At 46.4% G+C, this 19387-nt stretch overlaps 1 protein-coding gene across 2 annotated transcripts; it reads left to right on the top strand.

Annotated features, from left to right (window-relative positions):
• Positions 1-2091: 2091 nt before the first annotated feature.
• SLC25A38 (solute carrier family 25 member 38) lies at positions 2092-13092 on the top strand. Of its 2 annotated transcripts, none has more exons than XM_019483495.2 (7): positions 2092-2530; positions 5488-5609; positions 7715-7799; positions 8293-8472; positions 9427-9595; positions 10329-10495; positions 12848-13092. In XM_019483495.2, exons 1-7 carry the CDS (start codon positions 2462-2464, stop codon positions 12968-12970), a joined length of 915 nt encoding a protein of 304 aa, XP_019339040.1. In that variant the 5' UTR covers positions 2092-2461; the 3' UTR covers positions 12971-13092. The 2 variants fall into 2 exon arrangements, with proteins under 2 accessions (XP_019339040.1, XP_006263120.2); XM_006263058.4 differs by lacking the exon at positions 2092-2530 and adding an exon at positions 2890-3022.
• Positions 13093-19387: the final 6295 nt, after the last annotated feature.

Consider the following 19387-nt stretch of genomic DNA (forward strand, 5'->3'; position numbering starts at 1 on the left):
TCTTTGCATCTCTCCAGAAGACCTCAAAGGGTCATGTTTTTGTGGACACATGCTCCATCTATACAGCTCAGCAGACCCCAAAGCATTTCACAGGAATATATGACTCAAATATTCACAGTTTATCAGCCCAAGTCCAGTTCATAAATGTATCAGCCAAATCAGGTACAGGTATCATAAGCCACCAAAAGAACCCCCAGGGTAGACAGTCGCAAAACAGCCCTCAGCCTGCACCCCATCCACAAAGTACCCCAACTGCAGCCTCTCCTCTCTTCATAGTCATCCCATGACTCTTAACTCAGGCACCTGACCATATTCCTTTTTAGTCTACTCAGTCCTTCCTGGGTAGGGTACCTTTTCATTGAGGGCTCTCTAACACATGACTGGGCTACCCACAGCTGGACCATGCTACCCCTCCACCCCTGCCTACTAACCACAATCACAGACTCTGAAATCCAGCTTCACCAGCTGTCTCCTATGGATACCCCTCTCCCTTCCACCACTAATACCCTTCTGCCCAGCACTTCCAGGTGAGTTATATAGCCCAACAGGTTCTTGTCTGGGCTGTCAGTCTTAAAGGAAAAGTGTCTTCTCATTTCTCTCTTTCTGTAATGGGATAAGGGGTCCTCCATGACTCAAAGGGTGAGTATTTGATTGTTGTTATGAGTTGTGAAGTTCATGTGATTCTAGTCTATTTTTTGCACTGATACGCTTGATATAATTCTGTTGCTGGTAAACTGTAAACAATGACAAAACTATACAAAGGACAGTAATCCCTAGTATTCCTGAATAAGGTTCTTCATTTTGATTTCTTATTATATATGTGTGATTGAAGACATCTGTTGTAGCTCCTGTAACATTTCTGTATCAGACCAATTCCCTCTTGTTCATTTTTCCCTGCACTTGGGGTTCACAGAAACCTGTAAGTAACCAAGGTTGCTACAATACCATCCTCCTGTGCTCTGAGGAATTCCCAGGACAGAGGAAAATAAATGAGGCTAGATCAGTGATTTTCAACCAGGGTGCCATGGCACCATGACACCCTTTTAAGGGTGTTGCAAAGTGCTGCATATTATGAATGGTGTTGGGTGTTTAAATACTTACACATGTCACAAGATAAACCCAGAGATTTGCAATGGGAATCCACAGTGTCAAACACATTCAGGCCAGTTGGGGTCTTTCTGAATTCTCTGCAACCAAATATTAGTTCTACTATTTGTCCAACTATTTAGCTCTACTATTGTCCACCATTGTAAAAAGTGTGGCAGGTAAGGTGTACCCAAAAGCTTGCAAAGAACAATTTTTCCAACTATTTACTTGGTCTAATAAAAGGTATCACATTTATCCAAAGAACCTTGCCTGGCAGCTAAGAGGTGGCATTTCCCGAGGGCTGCCTTAAGACTAAGGAGGTGGAAACCCCCTGTGCTACGTCCTGTGATCCAGCTCCCCCATGGAAGGGACCCTGGAGCCAGCCATTGCCTTCCCCAGCAGGTTTTTAGAATCTATTTATTAAAATATTTTGTCTTCCAGGTCAATCGTATTGATTAAGCAGGCAGAACTCAATCATATTGTATGTATCCATGTGTGGCACTACAACTGGTGAGCGTTCTCCATCCCAGGCTTTTGTCCTGGGATTTCAGATACTCTTAGACCGGGGGTGTGCAATTATTTTGGGAGGAGGGCTGCTTACTGAGTTTCAGCAAGCTATCGAGGGCCACATGTCAGGCAGCTGGGGCAGATTAATATTTATTTTCTAAATTTTGGGGGGGTCCCGCAGGCTGGATACAATGGCCTGGCGGGCCACATGAGGCCGGCGGGCTGCATTTTGCCTGCCCCTGTCCTAGACCCATTGGCAGCCATCCAAGTGCAGGCTCAAGGCAGGAGGTGTTGGGATTTAGATGCCCCTGCCTGATCTCAGCCCGCAAGAGGAGGAGGAACTTAACCTGATCTGAGCCGAAAGGCCTGCCTTCCCCAGCAGGTGGCGCAGGAGCAGCTTGGCAAGTGCCTGGCTGGAGACGTGCTGAGCTGAAGGCGGCCCCAGCCTGTAGGCGCGGGGGAGGCTGAGGCCGTGCTAGCCCGGCAGGGGGAGCAGGGGGCGGTGCTGGGCGGACACGGCCTGCCAGCGCTCCGGTATCGCAGGGCGGACGCCGTCAGCAAGCCCGTGGGCGCGTGCGACTGTGCAGCCTGGACCAGCAGGAGCCCCGCCAAGGCGAGCGGAGCAAGCGGCTGCCATTCCCGCCTTCGTCTTAGCCAGCCCCAGCCCGGCTCTGCCGTTACTTTCGGCTTTGGAAAGAAGTGGCCCCGCCGAGACGTGCACAGCCGTCAGGGCTGGCTCTCGGGAGTGGGGCTCGCTTCTCCCGCTCCAGCCAGACGAGGCGCAAGTGGGGCTGGGCAACCGGGCAGCTGAGCCCGGCCCTGCTCCTGAGCTCTTCAGCCCGCCTCGTTGCTTGATCCCGTGTCTGAAATGCTCCAGAAATCCCTCCCTCCTCTGCTCCAGGCTCCAGACGTGGGCCAGCAAGTGGGAACACTGATGGTAAGAGCGTGGAGGGGGCGTAGGAAGGCAGGCAGGCAGGAAGGAGAGGGTTTCCCGTAGAGTCTGTGTTCGTGTATCTGGATCTCGATCGATGGATGTGTCTGTCTGTCTATCACACCCCAAGGGGGGACCAGAAAGCACATCCCTGTCGGGGGGACTCAGAAGGAAACAGCCCACACTTGTATATAGCTAGCTATCTAGATCTAAATAAATAGAGAGAGAGAGAGAGAGAGAAATAGCACGGCGAGGAAAGGGTTAATCTGTGACTCTTCGGGCTGGAGGGTGGGTTCTCCCTTCCCTCCTCCCGATTGGCTGGCACAGGAGGCGTGCCCCTGACGTCACTTCCGCTCCGGCTCTCACTGGGGCTGCTGTGGAATGGCCGAGCCGCTGCCGGAAGTGGCGCTGGAGGCCCGGATTGGTGCCGCGGAGCTGCTGCCGGCCGCGCGGGGAGGGGCCGCCGAGGTCCGCGCCGAGCGCTCGCAGTCTCTTTCCGTAAGCTAAGCAGGGCTGGGGGAGGGTCGGGGCTGGATGGGTGACTGCGCTACGGGCCTGAGCTGCCCCAGGCGAGGTCCCGTATGGCCCGGGGTAAAACCAGCCCTGCCAGCCGCGTTGGTTGGGCTAGCGCTGGCTGGAGAAGTGCATCAGCGCCTTCAGCAGGGTCACAATGCGGGCTGAGCAGGGCCTGGCCGCAGTCTTTCAGAGCCCCCTGGTCTTGCCAGCGTGGGTGGATGCCAGGGCCTGCCTTCCCCATGGGTTCCGAGTCTCCCTGAGTCTGCTCCTTTCTGTCATGTCCAGCGGGCGGGTGGGTTTCATCAGGGTTTGTTGGAGCTTGAAAACATGGACGAGGCAGTTTTCGAGAGTCGCCGCAAAGCCATGGAGCTCGCTGTGGCAACATCTCTGCTGCTCAGAGAGAAGGGGAAGCGTTTTGCTTTGAGCTGCGGCAGAAATGCTGCACAAAACCTTCGTTTCCACGTTTGTAAATTAGCCAGACATCTAAGCAGAGTGTCTAATTAATATTCAGGGTAGAAATACAAGAACTATCCAGCAGAGCGCTCCAAACAGTTACTATTGCATGTACAACAGTAACACCAACAGACCTCAGTAAAGGATCGGGGCTCCTTGATGCTCTACACACAAGGTGGCTTCAGTCACCATGAAGATAAAGACGGTACTGGGTAATAAGATAACAGCAACAGCTTAAACTGGCTAAAACAGGAAGAAAAGAATGTCATGGGGTTTTAAGTGGGAAGCTGTTTGTAACAGCTTCTTATACTGTAATGTGTATGTAGCTTGCAAGACATTCTTGGGTTTTCAGGTTTGAGAAGTATGGCAAGATTTTAAGAAGCCTTTGCGCCTTCTGCATTACTTGTTAATACCTCCCTTGCTGTCCTCAGAACAAAACACTGGTTAGTTTGTTTTTTAAAAAAGAAAGTGAGAATTGGCATGAGTGGGACTGCATATGTGGGAAACCCAGTTGTCTAAGGCAGTGGTTCTCAACCTTTTTTGTACCAGACCCATTTGTAAGCATCAGTGGCCAGTCCTGACCCAGTGCCCCTCACTCCCGACCTGCTGCCCCCAGGCCCCAGCCCCCTGGTGTGTAGGGCAGAGGGTGGGTGTATAGGTGATGGAGGGCCCTAAGCAGTGCCAGCCTGCAAGGGGAAAACTACTGTTTCACACTTTTTCTCCTTTAAAGGAAACTCTATTTTTGTTCATGACCATTTCATATACTCTTGCATCCGTCTTTTGGGTCATGACCCACGGGTTGAGAAATGCTGGTCTAAGGGAGCTCAAATGCCATGTCCTTTTTACCACTTTTCCCATTCTCATGAAAGAGCTTGTTGTTATCTTGGATGCACAGATGTCTAGTGGGAGTCAGCTGCCAAGGGAGGAAGGGCATCTTGATGTTTAATATTCTAAGAATAGTGATCCTCAAGAAATCTGAGGAGTCATCTGCAACCTATTAGAGAGAGAGAGATGATCCCAATTAAATATTAGATGCTACTTGGATATAATTTATCTAAGAAGACTTGCTGTTAAAAAACACTTTGAGAGAAGCTGAAAACCTGCTTGTCACAAGGTTCCTGGGGTGGGTCCTCTTGCCAAAGTTATGTTAGCAGGACGTGTTATTTGATGCGACTGTTTGGAGGGCATAGAAACTCTTTGTTCATATAAATCATGTGAGGTGGCTTTATTGACAATAAGTCTCTTTGTGGACTACTTAAACTTCTTTTTAATGGGTTTTTTTGGCTGTTAAAGTGATGTGACGGGAAAAACAAGACTGCTTTTCCACAGTCTGGTTTTCTTGCTGAGGAGACAAGTTAGCCTTGCAGGTTTTACAGTAAGATAGCTTATGTGTGTCACTTATCCTATGGTAAAAGACTCACTGAAGCTCAGGTGCACTGTCACAGGCTCCTCAATCACTATCTTGTAGCCTGTTTAGAGTAGGTTGTTCTTCTGTATCAGGCACTGAAGAGTCGTGAAGTTGAAGGAACTGCAAGAAGAATATTGAGCCCAGTGTTCAGATCCCAGATAGCTGGCAAGATCCCACAATGCCTGAGTGGGGATATGCTTTCTCGCTATAAATACATTAGGGAGAGAAAAAAACAGGACATTGTTGACACCAGATTTGGTCATAAATGGTTCTAAATAAATATAGTCTGGAAACGAGAAACAGGCTTGTAACTGAAAGGAGCCTGTTCCAGAATCTTGCTTGCAGTAAGACTAGTGGGGCCAAAAACCTTACTGCTTCCGAGATAGAGTTAGGTCAGTTTCTGAAACTGGTTTCTGAAAGTGGTTGCCTGAGACAGCATGGAGCTGGTGCAGTGATGCAGGAGATCCCTCCATGCTATGTTTCTGTGCTGTGTAGTGTATCACTTGGCTTTTTAACTCTTGCACTGTTCTTAACAAAGCTGCCACCTTTATGATGGGTTTTTGAAAAGTCCGGTTTTCTTTTTCAGATGCATCCAGTGCTGAAGGCTTTTGTATGTGGTTCCATCAGTGGGACCTGCTCCACGCTTCTATTCCAGCCCCTAGACCTGATCAAAACCCGGCTGCAGACCTTGCAGCCATCCATCAATGGGTAAGTGCTTGCCTCTTCCGTCATGATTGTCTCATTTTCTTGTTGGCTAAGCTGTAGAGCTGATGGGTATCAGTCAGATGTTGCTGCTGCTGAGCAGATAGATGAGAGGGGCTTTTGTAGAACAGTGTCTGTATGAGGAACAGTATGGTGTGTTGCTTTAATATTTTTGAAAAATGGCAATGAAATCCAATTCTCAAGAGTTCTGTCCTATCTTTTCCATGCCATAGGTAATCCAGTTTTTTATCTGGATGTCTGTTTGTGGCGAAGCACAAGCGGAGTGCTAACCACTTAAGGGCTGTTGCTGGCTCTGAGTGAGCCTGCTTTGCAAGCATCAGGGAAAAGCCTTCCCACCAGGAACCAATTTTAAGGGGGAAGGTGGGTGGCAGAGCACCATTGGTGCTTGCCACTGGCAGGAGGAGAACAGGCAGTGGACAGGTGCAGGACAGCTCTGATGAGGTGGCCATTTTAAGATCCTGCCTCTCTGGGCTGGGAAACAGTTTGCTGCCAGCAGCTGAAGGAGCAACACCACTTGGCTGCCCTGCCGTTCATAGAACATCTGGGAGGTATGGGCAGGAGCTATGGGGATGGCAGGAGACTCCTGGTCCCGAGCATGACCTGAAACTGCACCCTGCCAGGGAAGGGGGCCTGGTGGGACTCCCTGTGGTGAGGGAGTCCTCGAGAAATGCCAGGCCAGTTACCTCCCCGGTGAAAGGCTGGTAGGGGTGCATTAACCCCAGCCCTCACCATCCTAGTGGGTTATAACATCAGAGGGGAGTGGGGCCAGGCACGCCAATGGGAAGCACCTGATCCCAGAGTGGGTAGTGGGGCCAGGCACATCCAAGGGTGGCACCGGAGCCCATAGGGGTGTAAGACCCCAGAGAGGAGTAGTGGGGTAAGGCATGCCCATGCAAGGGGCACCTGACCCACTGAGTTGTAAGTCTCTGGAGCCCCAGAAAGGGGTGAAAGAGTGAAGTTGAGGCCCTGGTAGAAAGAGTCAGAGAGATCCAGGTAAGCCTTAGGGTGCCTGGGGCCGCAAGTGGGCCTGAGGCTGAGTGAGGTGGCAGAGAGAGAGAGAGCCATGAGTGAAAGGGGCGAGTCAGTAGCCCCAAATTGAGAACCAGTGGGCTGTGTTACTTGGTGAGGGCCAGGGATGGAGTTGGCCCAGTATTTGGCTAATTCCCCAGCCACTGTTCAGATGAGGGTCGCGGGAGAGGCCCAGAGGTCTGTGCCAGGGCTGGCTGAGGAGTGCAGAGTCGAGCCTGATGACCCTTCAAGATTGCTCAAGGGACTAGGGCAGGGTGAATGAGGGCCAAAAGGGGGCATGAGCGGAAGAGGCCTGGTGAGAACAGGTGGAGTGCTAGAGGCCCTGTATATGGCAGTGTGTTAAACACTGTATAGGGCAGTACGAGAGAAGCCTAACACTGAGCTGAGTTGGACCTGGCCTTAAGCTGGACAACTCATGGGAACATCAGCGAGGCATGGGATACAATAGGGGCAGGTAGGAGTCATGTGTTTACCACCTTTGGACATCAGGGCGCTCGAAAGGCAGCCTCCCGCCTAATTAACATCTTTAATTTACAACAAGGCATAGCAGACAAGTAAGGTGGGCAGCTTGCCCAAAGACAGGTGGGCGGGCCAGACTGGGCCTGGGAGATTGTCCCCTTCCACATTATTATATTATGGAGAATCCTGTACAACTGCTATACTCTTTTCTGGACATAAGGTGTGAGGAGAGTATCAAATTTAGGCAGCTGTGTCTGTTTGCCTCATATAATGCCTGCTATTAATCCACTCCAATGATGATGAATGACAGTGTCACCAATAACTTAGTTGCTCCTATGGGGTTATCATGAAGAAATGTCATAATCAGTAGATAAGCAGTAGGAATGACCATGGCCCTGTGAATCTTGGAAGAAGACAGCATTGATTGGACAAAGAGGAATGGCTGAGTAGAGGTGGAGGCTCTGAAGTGCTGTAGTCAATGCACATAGATGTATATTTGGGAAGTCCTGGGTGGATGAAGTAGGGCTAGGGTTGGGCTGTAGAGTGGGTTCCAGGAAGAACATTTTTAGTGCAGCCTCTTAATTCTTTTTTTTTAATTCCAGGTCACATCGTGTGGGGATGGTTGCTTTGCTCTTTCGAGTTGTTCGCACTGAAAGCCTCCTGGGGCTCTGGAAAGGGGCCTCTCCAGTAAGTGACTATTACTCCGTGTGTGTGTGTGACTCTCTCTATATATATGTATGTATGTATGTATATGTATATATATTTTTACCCACCATCAAGTGGTAATTATGGTTCAGCTTTTGTTAAAGGTCTGGAAATGCTGCTTTGCTCACTGCTACAAATGTCTAAGTGACTTGGGGGCCAATTGACTGAGCTATTTAAGTGCCTAGAATGGGACTTAGCCATATGAGTCACTTAGGTCTTACAGTGCTCAGTGAATCAGCACCTAAATCTTGCCATAAAAACCTGGAGTATATATTTGTAGTGGTGGTGCACCAGCCGAAACTCATGTCAGTTGTTGAGTGTGCTCGTTGCTGTTGGGGATTGCAATGATTTCTGTTCATCTCACTTTTCTGCACTGTACCAGTTTTTTCCTTTGCCTCACAGCAAATTTTAACACAATGTTACATAGAACATGAGAAGGGGTAAATCGCTACCTCCAATTTTCACTCTTCTGCAGTCCTTTGCAAGATGCATCCCTGGAGTTGGGATTTACTTCAGCACCTTGTACATGATGAAGCAGAAGTTTTTTATGGACTGCTCCCCCACAGCGCTAGAGTCGGTCTTTCTGGGAGTAAGCTCTCGTACGGTAGCAGGAGTTTGCATGCTGCCCATAACTGTAGTAAAGACACGGTATGAGGTAAGTGTAAGTCTTTGTTTTCCTCTTATACCCTTCTGGTAGTTTTTGTGTTGATTCCATGCCCCTTCCTATAACAAAATGGAACTTCTGCTTGGGAGATGTGTGTGAGAGAGAAAGAAGTGGAGATCCTCTGTGCAGCATTTGAGCACCTAAACACTGAAGAAGCAAAGTTAAAATGCTAGCTAGACTGAAAAATTGTACTTACTGCTTTTGTGATGCAAGAACTCTCTCATGAGTGGGTAAAATATTTTGAATACCATCATGGCAAGGGAGGGCAAGTAGACTATCTCGGGCATTAAGCCTTGTTAGTAATAAATAGATATAGTGTTATTACTGGATATTTGGGATTAGTTCCATTGCACAAGTTTGCTTCATAGTACTGGTTGTGCAGGAGATAAGGGTCAAATTCCACTTTTAGTAGTTTGTTTCCTTCTGGAAACTGTTGTAGAGGCAACATGATTAATTCTCTGAGAGGATTGGGTTTAATCTTTTCATCAGATGAAAATGGATGGAGCAGAAGATATTAATTGTCAACAAAAAGTAACAGTAATGTATCTATTATATAACCCAACAAGTTAAAAGTAGCACAACTGTGGAAAAGCATATTGGAAGTTCTGCTGTTAACACTAGTGAGGCTGCAGCTCTGTTTGGCATGGGGTGTCTCTGGACTAGTTCCTGTTCCATCCCACCTGACATTATATATGCTTCAGATTGTGTCTGGAAAATGTGTTAATTACAGTGTATGAAGCTGACCTTAATAAAATGTGGTTGGTTTCTGATGGTTCTGCCTCTGGGTATCTGGTATAACTGCCTTCCTGTTGTGGTGTCACCCAGGGGCAGTGATGTAAACAATTGCTCCATTGATTATAGGTATATGCTTTTACATTAAAGCTTTCCCCTTGAGGAGGCACTGTATCTGAAAGGTTAATAATTGGTTTTATGTGCCATCTGCAGAGTGGAAAGTATGGCTACGGGAGTGTGTATGGAGCCCTGAGGAATATCTATCGAACAGAAGGAGCTCGTGGCTTGTACAGTGGGCTGACAGCAACACTCCTGCGGGATGCACCTTTTTCGGGCATCTACTTGATGTTCTATACACAGACCAAAAAAATCACTCCTCAGGGTAAGGCTGAACATGCACATGATAACACAAATCCTTCTCCTTACCCCCTGCTCTTTCAAGATACAGTTCATTTTGCTTTAATTATTCTGTCCTTGTCTCGGGAGGTGAAATTTATCTCTGAAAGGACTTAGGCGGTGCTTTTCTCTGTCACTTCCAGAGAACTATAAGTTTGTCCTGAATGAGGTCACATGAAAGGATGAACTAGCCTTATGTTGGTGTTCAAGGGATTTTAGTCTAGGTTACATATGGATCGGATCATGCTTTGGTGTGATCAGCTGCAACACCAGAGTTTCAGTTTCGGAACTTTTATAAGAGGCAGAAAATCCAGCAGCAATAATTTGCTCAGTGACGTGGTCAGTTGCTCAGTTTCTTATACACTGTATAGTTCTCTCCATTTCTGCAGTCTCTACTAAAATATGACTTGCTCGATTTGTTTTGTTTTTTTTCCCCTCGGCATCCTCTGCCATTGAAAACACTCGGTCTTTATTTCTAGGTCTCTATCTCAAATCCAGTTTCAGTGGAAGTGATTTTTTTTTTTCCCTTTTAATGTACACCGATACTAATTTGAGTCATCTGTTAGTTTCCCAGTTTCCTTTTAAAAGTTCTTATTTCTGTCATTATTTAATAATTCAACAACTGTTCAGTGTGGTGTAGAGATGGTAGGAAAAGTCATGTATTGCAATGTAAGATTGAGCGGTATGTAGAAGAAGTTTTTCTCTTTGTTCCATTTCAGATCAGTTGGATCCAGCCCTCATCCCCTTAGTGAACTTTAGCTGTGGGATCTTCGCAGGAATCCTGGCTTCTTTGGCTACTCAACCTGCTGATGTTATCAAAACTCACATGCAGTTGTCACCTGAAAAATACCGCCGGACAGGCCAAGTCATTGCCTTAATATACAAGGTGAGGCTGCGTTTGTTTTAAAAACATGGCAAACCTGGATTTTCTCATTTTAAGGAGAAATACCTGGGAAATGGGTTTCCCCTGGCAGGCTGGCAGAGTACCAGGGCCCAGGCAGGGAGCAAGACGGAGCTGGAGATTGCTCTTCTAGGGGGTGGTGTGGTGGGGGCTGTCTCCCTCACTGTGTGCATTCCTGGGGCGGGGCTTGGGGAACAAATGCCCCCCAGATTTGTGTGTGGCGTGGGGGCAGGCTGCCACGCTGCCATGATGAAGTGCCCCCTGCCTACCCAGCAGTAATGGGGGTGGCGGCACAGAGGGTACCTTGCCATGGTGGTGTGGGGCTCGCGGTGGTAGCACCTGGCCCCAGTCTACCTTGCCCTGCCATGCTGGGTCCTGCCTATTGGGCTGTGGAGACACCGGGGGGGGCGGGTGTCACTTGCCCCCCATGCCCCACCCTGAGATTAAACACAGAGGTAGGGAGCCAGCCCCGCTGCCCTGGCCAAGCCTGCAGCAGGCAGCCCATATCTGCCCCCTACCAACCCTCATGGGCTCCATCCTGGCCGTGCTGCCCAGGAAGCAGCTGGGGCTTGGGTGCTGCTGTGTGTGCATGGGGGCTGTGGAGCCAGGACCCTGGCAGCTGGGGGCCCCCTCTGGCAGGGCTAGAGGGGGCAGGTGGCTGTGGGTGGGGAGTGAGAGGCAATGGCATGGGCCAGGCACCGGCATATTGGGGCTGCTCAGCACCACAAAGCAGTGGGGGAGGAACAGCTGTAGCTGAACCCCCGTCCTGGTGATCAAAGGGTGCAGGGGGAGCTCTGATTTTTTTTTTTTTCTCCATGATAAACCCAGAATCAAATCCCAGTATTTGTAGGTATTTAGAATTTATTTTATTATAGTGATTGAAACACTTGTAGGCTTCCAAATTACTTTAAAATTGTATATATATCAATAAAACATTGTGTTCAACTGATACCTATATAATTATAGTGGCATTTCATCTTAATCATGGAAAAACATGGGTTTGGGGGGGAGGGGAGCATGCAAATACTCTGATTAAACACTTTTAAACACAGAAAACCATTATCCCTGATTATCAGGTATATAATCTAACCCTGCTATGATACTGCTATAGCTTCTAAAGTGATTACTCTGCTTTACACTATGGGACATTGAATCTTCAGTTTTCAGTCACTAATTTACATTCAGCCAAGTGTGATGCCTGCTCCAAAAGGGTAGACAGTTTTAATCCAGTTCATGTTAGATAGTGTCATCAGGAGCAGACAAGATCTTACTGGTACTGTCTTGGACACTTTCACCCTTGGACTCTTAATAACAGACTATACGTACTTAGATGATTTTATCTTAACTGTGTGAACAAATAACCTTGTATGAACTGATTGTCCTCTGCTTGGGTTGCTGCCATCTCTGGTTTATCAGCGTAGGCATTTCAGTGGTTGCCACACTGTGAAGTAGAGGGATTTTTGTGACCCAGTGCCTCAATAAATAAGCTATAAAACAATTCTCTGTCCTTTGAATGCTAAAGATTAATGAATGTACAGATCTGTTATCCAGGGAACTGGGAGTGTGGCAGTGGAAAAAAAAATTACCATATTCCTGTCCCTGGGAAGTCCAGTGGAGTTGCATGTCCATTAGATGCGACTCTCAATTCCTGCAGTGCAATTCCACAGGCACACGAGATCAAAGTGGGTACAGTGAGGTAATGAGGTGCCTTGGCAAAATTATTTCTCATGTTGCAAGAGGAACAAATGATCAGAATGAAAAATTTCAGCTCTGGTCCATATCAAATCCTGTCTCTGGACTGTGAGTCTAGTTTTGAATCTGGATTTTTTGTCCTACAGTATATTAGTGCCTGTTAAGAATTTCTCTGTCTACTTCAAGAATATTAATAAGGAGCTTGGAAATGCATAGCATAGAATTCCGTACATACTAACAGCTGTTAAAGTGTGACTAGCTGCCTTATAACATGACCTGAAATGGTTGGTGTCTCTTGTCCGTGCCCCTTCTTTTGTTTTGCAGACTTAGGGCTTTCCCTATAGGCTCTCTTGCCCTTATTTCTCCTCCTTTTTCCACTACCATCCCAGTAGTCTCAGCTTTGTGGTGTACTCACCACCTAACTCCTGTGGCTCCTTCATCAGCAGGACATACTGAAATTGCTCATCCTAGTGATCTTTTTCTTCCTTCTGTCCCTCTGAGTGCTGCATGAGCTTAGAGTTTTGGGGTACTATGGAATGATATAGAACATATTTCAGTGAAGTCCTGGCATGCTCTGTCCAGTAAATAGGAATTAAACAGCACAAGATGAGATGATTATTTTTTCTCTTTTTCTGTCTCCTCAAGGATTATGGATTGGTTGGCTTCTTCCATGGTGGCTTCCCCCGTGCTCTGAGGCGTACTTTGATGGCAGCAATGGCATGGACTTTATATGAACAGATGATGGAAAAAATGGGTCTGAAATCTTGAATGACTCATTGTGCAGGAGTTCAGCCTACCCCCTTTTCTGGCTTACCATGATCAGCTAGCAAGACTGGTGATTTCCCAGCTCCACAGGGGATGAGATTTGCTCAGTCATGGGGGGGGGGGGGGGGGGGAGTGACGTGATTTCTGATACAGGGGTGTAGGTTGAAAATCTTTCCCATCTGACACAGGTGCAAGTAGAGGAAAGATGGATTTGATCTTTGTATCCTCTGAGTAAATCATTCCAGGAAGACCATAGTATTACACTTCCTTGGGAGATGGACAGTTTTGGTGTTCTAGAAGCTAAATGATTACTACATAGGTTCAAAGAAACTCCTTCAGAATGGTCATGTGTACATTGGGAAGTCTCTACACAGAAGAGAACTGAAGTTGACGACCTGTACTGCAGAACCCAATGCCTTTCTTGCCAAGGGGTGTGCCCAAGACACTATGTCATGCTTTGTCTCATCTAATCCTAAATCTCTCTTGCTGTTTTCTTTCCATGTGTAAAGAGAAGGTATAGTAGAGGATATTAGGAGGTCACAGTCTTTTCAGAGTTTGCTTAATGTGATTGTTGGTGTTTTGTTTTTGAGTCAGAGAGAGAGAAGGGGAAAGGACTGTGACTGGAAGGAAGACTGAGAAATGCCGTCTTATCAGCTTTCATGCTAGCAGTGAAAGTGGGTCATGTAGTCATTGATATCTTTCCTGCTTTTATTTAAAGAGGACTTAATGACAGGCTTTAGACATTAACTCCTTTCAAAAAGAACTTATTTTGCATCTGTAGTAATATTTGCACAGACCTTAAGAAGAAAAGAAGCACTTTAGGATGATACTAGAGAGAGGGAATTTGTTGCTGCAAAAAGCTGCACTAATTTATGTGAAATGTTCTCTGTCTAGCTAAATGACTGTAATGTGGGGCTGATGCCCACTGCCTGCAGCAAATCTGTAGATGTTGAAAGAAAATGCTGTTTCATTTATAATCTTTCTTTAAAGACTTGGGGCTTTTGGGCCCATGTAGGGAACTCCCTGTGTCCCCTTGTACTCTGAAGAGATCCCAGAAAACTTCAGATCAGCTTGGTAAATCATAGATGTTTTTCCTGGCAAGCATTTCATTTTAGGGCAGTTAAACTAAAAGCAGCAAATGGAATACCCAAATATGTTGACATAATAGGTCTACCAGCCTTAAACAAATGTCTGTGTATTAGCCATCATTTTTAAAATTAAAATACAGATTCCAATAGCCAATGTACACCATCATGAACTCCAGGAGTACATAGATTCCAGAGAAATTCTTCATTAGATGATCATAAAGCTAGCAGAATTAACGTTTGGGCCCAACAGTGTCCTTGGTTTTTGTTTCAACTTTTAAACCAAGGTGAAGAATAGATGTGTAGGGTCCTGAGTATCCCACTGATTACTGTGGGAGTTCAGCATACTCAGTACTTCAGGACTGGGATTTTGGTGAGCTAATATAAGATTTGAATGTACAAGTAAGAACTGAATAGGGTATAGCCATTAACCAAAATAAGTTAAAGCAAGGATTTTTGTGGGGTGAAGTGTGTTTGCAAGTGATGGGTGATAAGAACACAAGATATCAACTGTGCAGCTTAGTTTAATCCCACCTGTCCTGACCCTTCCCTGATGGAGGAAAGATGCTGACTGGCCATGGATTAAGAACTATTCTTACCTAGTTCTCTCTCAGGCTTTGCCGTTGCAGAGCAGTGCAAAGGCTTGGGCACTTGAGATCATGTTAAATAATGGGAGTTGAGTAGCATGCTTGTGCAGTGCTGTCAGCAGATAGTTTGAAAAGCCCATCTCAGTTACCCACCCGGTGGTGAAGAGGAACAACCAGTAGGCAGTATGCACACCTAATGTCAGGAGAACATGTTGGGGATGAGGCTTGTGTGCGAGTGTATGTGGTGTGTTTACATGACTGCAAAGCTTTCAGTTCCTAGGTCATTAAGGAACTAGCTTTTCAGGCTGCAGCGTTACAGATGTTCTTGCATATTAGAAAATAAAACCTTTTAAAATAATGAACTCATTTACTTATCTTCCCCATTTTAAATTCAGAATTCCATGATGCTATCATTACAGGGACCTAAAATGTTGGAATATTAAATAGTTTAAGCTCTATTGTTTAAAAAAAAAGGAAGAGCTAACTCATATATTTTGTTTGACACATAAATGTCTTTAAGTTCACCAGTTTGTACATAGATTCTGTTATTAACTTTGCATCTTAAGCAGAGCGGTTAGTCTTTTCATTTAAGAATGCTTTCCTCTTTCTGTGGTGACTGAGGATCAGCTGCCTTATGGAGTCAAGATATTACTAAATATTTTGATTTTTTTTTTTTTTTTTTTGCTGCTGCAAATAGTGTGAAAACGTGTGCCTTGGACTTCATTAATACACATCTTGTAAGAGCTTAAGAATTACAGATTCTAAACTGCTCTGCATATCGTCAAAGCCTTGGTGCCCTCATTCCCAATAAAGAACCACGCAAGGGCTTTTCATCTTTTATTTTCTTTCTCAAGCCTGTTACATGTAGGAAAAGACCAAAGTTTTGGCTTAGGAGGGGATCTTGTTCCGTCCTAGAACAAACTAGATAAGATTATTCCTGAGCCATCATTTTTACAAAAATAACTTGTTCCTCTTCCGTTTTATTTATTCTGTCTCTGAAGAAATTTCTATAGTAAACACCTTCATGAGAACTGTGTGAACATGTTTATTTTAAAGATTTCAGCTCCATAATTGGAAGTGGTGAGGTTTTGGCAGGGAAAACTTGGCAAAGTACTGCAGGCTTGAAACCTGTAGGCAGCTCTTGTAGCTGTACACTCTCATTAGCAGCTGCTAGTAAAATATACAACCCAGGAAACAAGCCATGGGAATTCCAAAACACAAAACCCATTGCTTACATCTTATGTGAGAATTTCCATTAAACCAAATAATCTAACTACATCTATAGTATTGAACTACTGGGGAGACCTTGCAGCAAAATGGGAAGGTGATCTGTTAACAGAATGTCTCGAAACTGTTAGAGTTTAGACCCAAGACCTTCATGCTTTCTCCTTTCTGTTTCCGATTACAATTCCCAGTATGAGAGAGTACTTCCATGAATTTTATGACTTCTTTACTATGCCCCCATAACTACGATAGCAGGGCAGAGTGGCTGTCTCAAAATATGATCTCGCGAAGAGAGGTAATGGGTTGGAAAGCTGAGCCTTTGGAGAAACTCCATTTTCAACCTTTACCAGACGTTTTTTTGTGCACTGTTTAAACTGAACTGGAGCTGAGGCCCATCATCTGGATTTCAAGTGCAGTGGATGTTAATGTGCCTGTATACAAATATACTATGTAAGAAGTATGTATTATGCACTGTCATTTACAGTTGTGATTGCCAACATGGATTGTGTCATTTCTTCTTTGATTTTTGTGTAAAGGAAGGAGGTGAATATTTTGACCTGTCATTTTAATGTTTTCTGTCTTTCTTGACACCAAATTAACAGGTGGGAGATGAACTTTGTAAAAGGTAGTGCCAGTAAAGTCAAGACGGAACTACTGTTGTGTGTGTTCTTGGTCACTAACAGAAAGCAACAGGCAAAGGCTGTTTTATATTCAGAGCAGATATTTCTATAGAATACTTAAAATGTATATTGGGTTGGTACTGCATGGAGCTCTCAGCTTGGTTAACAAAATGCAGAGCAGTAAAGTAGAGGCCTCCATAGATTTCATAGACAATAGGGCTGGAAGGGACCTCAGAAGATCATTGAGTCCAGCCTCCTGCCCGAAGGGCAAGAAGTCAGCAGGGGTCATAGGATCCCAGCAAGGTAAGCATCCAATTTACTCTTGAAGGCGTTCAATGTAGGTGCTTGAACCACCTCCAATGGCAGGCTGTTCCAGACCTTGGGGGCTCGGACAGTAAAGAAATTCTTCCTTATGTCCAGTCTGAAACGGTTTTGCAGTAGTTTATAACTGTTCGACCTCATCATCCCTTGGGGTGCTCTGGTGAACAAACGTTCCCCCAGATATTGGTGGTCACCCCTGATAAACTTATAGGTGGCCATCAGATCACCCCTGAGCCTGAGCTTTTCCAGGCTAAAGAGCCCCATAGCTCTCAGCCTGTCGTCATAAGGTCTGTTTTCCTGGCCTCTGATCATGCGCGTGGCTCCTCTCTGGACTCTCTCAAGTTTCTCTACATCCTTTTTGAATTGTGGGGCCCAAAACTGGATGCAGTACTCCAGCTGCAGCCTCACCAAGGCTGAGTACAAGGGGAGAATGACGTCCTGGGATTTGCTTAAGAAGCATCTATGGATGCAAGTCAGCGTTTTGCTCGCTTTACTAACTGCAGCATCGCATTGCAGGCTCATGTTCATCTTGTGGTCAGTGCTGGCCCCCAAGTCTTTCTTCTGTAGTACTAGCCAGCATAGCATTGCCGAGTCTATAAGGATGCTGCAGATTTTTCCTCCTAAGGTGGAGAAACTTGTATTTTTCAGTGTTGAACACCATCAGGTTCTCATCCTCCCACTTGCTGAGCTTGTCCAGGTCAGCCTGGATCGCCTTCCTGTTTTCAGGTGTGGATGCTTTGCCCCAAAGTTTGGTGTCATCGGCGAACTTGGCCAGTCCGCTTCTGACTCCAGTGTCCACATCATTAATGATGTTGAACAGTATGGGTCCAAGGACAGAGCCTTGGGGGACCCTACTGGTCACAGGGTACTATGATGATTGACTTCCATCAATTACCACCCTCTGGGTCTGACCACGGAGCCAATTTCCCAGCCAGTGGATCATGGTGGACCCAAGGCCACAATTGGCCAGTTTCGCCAAGAGATGATCATGGGATACCAGATTGAAGGCTTTTTTGAAGTCAAGATATATGACATCAATCTCTTCTCCCTTGCCCAGGTGATAGATCACCTGGTCATAAAAGGAAATGAGATTGGTCAAGCAAGACCTACCCGCGACAAACCGGTGCTGGCTATCCCTCAGGATGTTGGTGTCGGCCAGTCCAGTAAGGATGGCTTCTTTAATAAACTTTTCTAACTTCTTCCCCAGGATAGAAGTCAGGCTGATGGGCCTATAGTTTGCTGGATCCCCTTTCCTCCCTTTCTTGAAGAAAGGCACCACATTGTCCTTCTTCCAGTCTTCGGGCACTACACCAGAGCGCCAGGAGTTTTCAAAGATCTGTGCCAGGGGCTGGGCTATGATGCTCGCCAGCTCCTTGAGTACCCTGGGGTGTAGATTGTCAGGGCCAGCTGACGTAAAGGTATCCAGCCTCTCAAGGTGTTCCTTTACGAGGTCCGCATTGATGGAGGGCAGGGGATCTCCCTCACCCGGACCTCCCTATCCTGTAGTGGGCATGGGCATCCCATGGGACTGATGAAAGACTGACACAAAGTACCCATTTAATAGGTTGGATTTTTCCTGGGCGTCAGTTGTCCTATCTGGTTCAGAAGGGGTCCAATGTTACCCTTGCTTTTCCTCCGGCTCCCCACATATCTGAAAAAGGACTTTTTTATTGCCCTTGATGCTCGAAGCTAGTTGGAGTTCATTTGCATCCTTGGCTTTCCTGGTTTGTTCCCTGCAGGACTGGACCAGTGCAGAATATTCCTCCTTGGAGGTGAATCCCATCCTCCATCCTTTGTAGGCCTTTCTTTTTAGACTTGGGAGGTTTGCTAGATCCCTGGAGAGCCAGGGGGGCTGCTGTGCCCTCTTGCTGCCTTTCCTCCGAGATGGAATAGAATTAGCTTGTGCATTGAGGATCGCTCCCTTGAGGAGCAACCACTCTTCCTGGACTCCCCTCCCCCTGGGGTTGTGGTCCCTTAGGGCCTCACTGACAAGCCTCCTTAGCTTGTCAAAGTCAGCTTTCCTGAAGTCAAGGACTTCAGTGTTGCTGACTGCCTTGCCAGCTTTACAGAAGATGGTGAAGGTGATCAGCTTGTGGTTGCTGTCACCGAGCTTCCCATCGATCATTAGGTCGCTGATTAGGTCATCCCCAGTAGCCAGTACCAGGTTGAGCAGTGCTCGAAGAGGCCTCTCAAGTTAGTACCTTAAGATGCATACCATTTTAGCCCAAACTATCCATAGCAATGCTATAATCCAGTTAGATTTCCAAAGTTAACTAGCATTAGGCTTGGTTAGACCTTGGCAAAGAGAAGTCCAAAGATCCCTGGGTGCTGCCTGAGCTGGTGGCTGAGTGTCAACTTAAGTTAATATTGAACAAATTTGTTCCATGTTAGGGACTACAGAGCTAGAGCTAATGAGGTTTTTGGATATACAACACATCTATACTAGAAACTTAACACCCACAGCTACAGGACCCTCAAGGTGGCTGGCTGCTGAATGACTACTCCTTAGTTTGTGCTACCTGTTTGGCTGTGGCTACGTGGATACCCTGTATGGGGGAGGCTAATTGGCTTTGTTACCCAGAA

Source organism: Alligator mississippiensis, chromosome 5 (assembly GCF_030867095.1).
Source record: "Alligator mississippiensis isolate rAllMis1 chromosome 5, rAllMis1, whole genome shotgun sequence".
NCBI lineage: Eukaryota > Metazoa > Chordata > Crocodylia > Alligatoridae > Alligator > Alligator mississippiensis.

Coding starts and splice junctions, on each gene's coding strand:
- SLC25A38 (XM_006263058.4), top strand. CDS start 2,906: ATGGCCGAGCCGCTGCCGGAAGTGGCGCTGGAGGCCCGGATTGGTGCC. Junction 3,023..5,487: donor AGCGCTCGCAGTCTCTTTCC/GTAAGCTAAGCA, acceptor TTTCTTTTTCAG/ATGCATCCAGTGCTGAAGGC. Junction 10,496..12,847: donor TCATTGCCTTAATATACAAG/GTGAGGCTGCGT, acceptor TGTCTCCTCAAG/GATTATGGATTGGTTGGCTT.